We start from the raw sequence: 4,891 nt of genomic DNA, 5'->3' as shown, positions 1-4,891 counted from the left end.
TATGACACGTCTGCGAGTGTATTGAGTCAACAGATGCTGTATGGTTGTTATGACACGTCTGCGAGTGTCATTGAGTCAACAGATGCTATATGGTTGTTATGACACGTCTGCGAGCGTATTGAGTCAACAGATGCTGTATGGTTGTTATGACACGTCTGCGAGTGCATTGAGTCGTATGGCTGTTAGGAGACAGTTACGAGTATATCGAGTCTACAAATGCTGTATGGCTGTTAGGAGACAGTTACGAGTATATTGAGTCCACAGATGCTGTATGGCTGTTAGCAGACTGTTACGAGTATATTGAGTCTACAGATGCTGTATGGCTGTTATCTGCGAGTGTATTGAGTCAACAGATGCTGTATGGTTGTTATGACACATCTGCGAGTGAATTGAACCAGATTATTTTACATGGTTGTTAGGAGACAGTTACGAGCATATTGAGTCTACAGATGCTGTATGGCTGTTAGGAGACAGTTACGAGTATATCGAGTCTACAAATGCTGTATGGCTGTTAGAGACAGTTACGAGTATATCGAGTCTACAGATGCTGTATGGCTGTTAGGAGACAGTTACGAGTATATTGAGTCTACAGATGCTGTATGGCTGTTAGGAGACAGTTACGAGTATATCGAGTCTACAAATGCTGTATGGCTGTTAGGAGACAGTTACGAGTATATTGAGTCCACAGATGCTGTATGGCTGTTAGCAGACTGTTACGAGTATATTGAGTCTACAGATGCTGTATGGCTGTTAGCAGACTGTTACGAGTATATCGAGTCTACAGATGCTGTATGGCTCTAGATTTAACTTCAAATTACCAATTATAATTTTGTTCCTTCAATACATTTTAAATATATTCACATACAGGTGCTACAGCTACAAGGGTGAAGAAATATTACAAACATTAATATTAACCCTTGGTCAATGCAAACTATCTAAATAGATCCGAACTAAATATTAACTTGTAATGATTAGAATTCGTTCTGTCATATGTTGTTCTATCTTTGCTGTTTTTGGTCGTAAACAAAGTTTGAAAATCTCTAACAATATTGTTCATTGTCACTGTTGTAATGTTTAGGAAGTGGAGTAACTGTAAAACAAAACTAAAATGTAGAGAGTTTGGACCAGAAACACATACACAAATAAGCTGTAGAGAGAAACCTCACCAATTCTGCTGTACTGAGCTGCCAAGTCAAAGGGTGTTTGTCCTTCTTTGTTCTCAAGTAGAACATCGGGAATAGCCTAAACAATGTACAAAAATACAGCCAGTCGTTATGTAAGATGAATGTTAAGTTCAGCTCTACCAAAGACCAATATGTAAGTTTTCTTTTTGTCCTATTATTTACCACCTTTAAAATACTGGCGAGATTTTTAACTCGAGTCTAACTTTTGTTAATATTACCAGAATAATAATGAATTGTACATGCCATTTTTAAAATATTTATTTGTGAATAGACCTGACGATTCAAGAATCTCTAAAACATGGTTGCACATGTATAGATATCCTTCAAAAACAAACTCTAAGTTACGCAGAGTTCAACTGAACAAGGTCGCATGAAGTTCATGACTAAGAATATTAATAAAAATCAACATCAAAATTAAATGCTGTAAATATTTCAACAAAAACGTTTACGATTAACGATCGTAACAATGATGGTTTTGTTTTTGAGGAAACAAACTGAAAATCGAAATATATCGTCTCATACCCTCAATAATTTCAGTAGAACGAACTTATTTCCATCTGTACAGTTTTGACAGGCGACATGAGTCGGGGTGTTCTTATCCTGGTTAACAGTATCCAGCTGAAAGTAATCCAAGTTTGGAAATTATTGTAAACCTTTTCTTTTGTTGAAGAAAACAGAACTAATGTATCCATTAGAACTAGTACAAAACCAAAGTTTAATTTCGATGTTAACATTGGTTTCATGTGAAATTCAGATGAAAACGTTCGAGGAAACAAGAATCTATGCTATTGTCTGCATGGAACGTAACAAAAGTTAATTAACTCAATGCATATCAAATGTTATGAAATTCTGGCGATCAACCAACAACTTCTAAATCATGTGTTCTTTTCGCCATTCTTGGAAGAAAACGCCAGTATAAACTTTAAGAAAATGGAGTCAATGTTTGGAAATTGCAAAAGTGCATTCTATCAAACAAAAAACCGTACCAGCTCCCGTCAAACATCAAAAACTTATTCTAAAATCAAAAATGTATAGTTGATCCTTTCTGACATCAAACATTTCTTTCAAAACAAGATAAAGATTTAGTAGGAACCATGAAACGAATTTCGACATCATCTTAATGAGTATGTTTGTGTGTTTTATAAATCTATACTGAATTATTTCATCCGTTTGTACTCCCTAAAATGCGTTGTCCACACGAAGCATGTTCACGGACTTATGATTGACCGGTATTACAACGTCTCATATATCAAATATAGTTAGATTAAACAGAATTCACTTAGGTCCTTTATTATGTCATATACGGTGTGTGTCCGGAAATTATGTTAACACAATTTTTTACTTGTGTTATAGAAACAGCAGCCTTGAATATCTGCTACAATTGTTACTAGAGTTCCATAAAGTGTAGCATATACTGAATATCACGAAAGCGCAACATAAGCCTAACAGAAGTTTCAGTATAATCAGAAGTGAATGTAAAAACATAATATGTTATCATGATTTTTGTTCGCTTTAAGTACTGTTTCAAGGAAATTAAAAATTCTTGAAACACAACACTGGCATTAAGAAAATAAGGACTAAGGCATGTTAAAACATTCTTTCCGAATAAGGTCGTTATATTTACTAGAAATAATGATATATGAAACAAAGGAATATTGATCAACTTGAGGAGTCAGGATCATCTAGAAAGAGACCTGGAAAAGCTCGCATCCCAGTCGCGGAAGCAAAGTGAAGCGTCTTGTAAAAGGTGATAATTCACGAACACAAAGATCAGTGACAAAAACCGCCACTGGCAACAGTACGCAACATAATTAAAAAAGATCCCCGTCTGATTAAAAAGGCATAAGTCACGTGTACACAAGTTTATTACACAACATAACAGGTCAACTTTTGCATACCTTGAACAGCTTGAGAATCAAACGGGTATCCATACTATTTCATAATAATTTGATTAACGATGAAAAGAATGTTTAGAAAAAGAAGTAAAAAAAGACATTTGAGAAACTCGGAATGGAGAAATCTGAAACAATTTTCTGTTCAAATAATAAAGGTAACTGTTAAACACACACATTAGAAGGGATGTATAACTGTGATGGCCTTTAATTAGTTAGCCCCATTGTGTGGCTTTGTGCTTAAACTACAAACAAACAAACCTTCAATTATCTAACGATCATCAAATGTTTGATGCTTTTAGTGAAAATATTCGTTGTCCATAGCAAGATTTTAAATGTGTTCTAATTTACGTCTTAACATAAGCCTACAAAAAATTAGTTTTAATAATTAACAGAACAGTTAGAGACTAGCACATCTTATTTACAATTTATATGATGCATGTTAGAATAAAATTGAAATTAATATTATGTAATATAAGCTTAATAGTGTATACAGGATATATTGATGGAACGTAAATTACGCTTTGAAAGGGCTGGGTGTGGCCTCTGGTTAGCGTGCCGTAATGTGAATCCGAATATTCGCGATTCGCATGCCGTTGATGCAAAATCACGATCCGCATTTTGTGGCTGTGGGTGCGTTAAAAAATTGACGGTTAAATCCCATTAGTCGATTAGAGTAGCACAAAAGTTGGCGGTGGGTGTTGTTGATTGATTAGCTGCTTATGCTTTATTGTCTATAAGTTCAAAAGATAGCATTTTCGTAGGTTTGAGTGAAGGAATACAAGAATGCAATATCAAAACCGTATCTATGATAACGACACAACACAAAATAATATAATCCCTGACTTACCTCTGCTCCGTTTTCGATTAGAATTTCTACAATGTCCGATCTACCGCCAAATGTGGCAATATGGAGAGCTGTGTTCCTAGGAGGCACAGTAATAAAAATAATTAATTTTATTGAAACTCATACAAGTGAGCATTAAGTTCTGTAAAACCTCAAACTTATAAAACGACAAAAACTGAAGATATAAAAATTATTAATCAACAACATAGTTATACCGAAATTACGGAAATGAAAATAAAAAAAATATCTATGAAATAAAGCAATATTTTTAAAACTTGACTTTTAATATTTTAGGTGGCCTGATGACATACACAGAAACTGCGCATGTTCTATAGAATTCCGACAGTGACAATACCCTTTTCCTCGATATGTGTTACAAGATGTGACGTTAATTTGACTCCAACATGGGTCCAATGACTTTATAAGTGTTATATAGTAAACAATGATAAAAAACCAAACCGAAACAGTTAAAATGAACAATTCTTGAAAAATAAACACACAAATCAGATATTGGCTCAGTTAATATGAACATATGTTCAAAAATAAACACACAAATCAGATATTCGCTCAGTTAATGCGAACCTATGTTGAACAATAAACACACAAATCAGATATTCGCTTATTTGAATTAACAGGGTTGTTTAAACATTTGTTTAACAACAAGTAAAAGCTTGGAATTGTCTATTCTTTCATTGTGGGTGTGTCTGTGAGCCAGACTAGTTTCGAAGAATTCCACTCCTCATCAGTGACCCTCGATACTATCAACAACAACAACAACAACATAAGCGTTATTTTATTCCGATCCCGGGGAATCGGCGGGCCGGTAGAGAGTTACGCCCTTTCGTCTGCCAAGGGACGAAAAAGAAAACTGGGTAAAATGAATAATAGATGGGTAAGCGTGCAAGTCAGCACAGGAGGCTGAAAATGGGGAAAACGCGATATTTGCAGATGAAGAAGACAATCCGGAG

General features: G+C 34.9%; 1 protein-coding gene across 2 annotated transcripts in view; it reads right to left on the bottom strand.

Annotated features, from left to right (window-relative positions):
- Positions 1-4,891, bottom strand: part of LOC106461044 (serine/threonine-protein phosphatase 6 regulatory ankyrin repeat subunit B-like) — a 48,863-nt gene that overhangs the window by 21,301 nt on the left and 22,671 nt on the right. For both annotated transcript variants that reach the window (XM_022387868.1, XM_022387869.1), the window contains exons 4-6: positions 3,927-4,002; positions 1,707-1,802; positions 1,167-1,242 (exon numbers count right to left, since the gene is read on the bottom strand). In XM_022387868.1, coding sequence (XP_022243576.1) covers positions 1,167-1,242; positions 1,707-1,802; positions 3,927-4,002 — 248 coding nt within the window. The remainder of the gene's footprint in view (positions 1-1,166; positions 1,243-1,706; positions 1,803-3,926; positions 4,003-4,891) is intronic.

This window comes from Limulus polyphemus, unplaced genomic scaffold, assembly GCF_000517525.1.
Source record: "Limulus polyphemus unplaced genomic scaffold, Limulus_polyphemus-2.1.2 Scaffold886, whole genome shotgun sequence".
Taxonomy (NCBI): Eukaryota; Metazoa; Arthropoda; class Merostomata; order Xiphosura; family Limulidae; genus Limulus; species Limulus polyphemus.
This window is presented reverse-complemented; position numbering and strand designations above follow the sequence as displayed.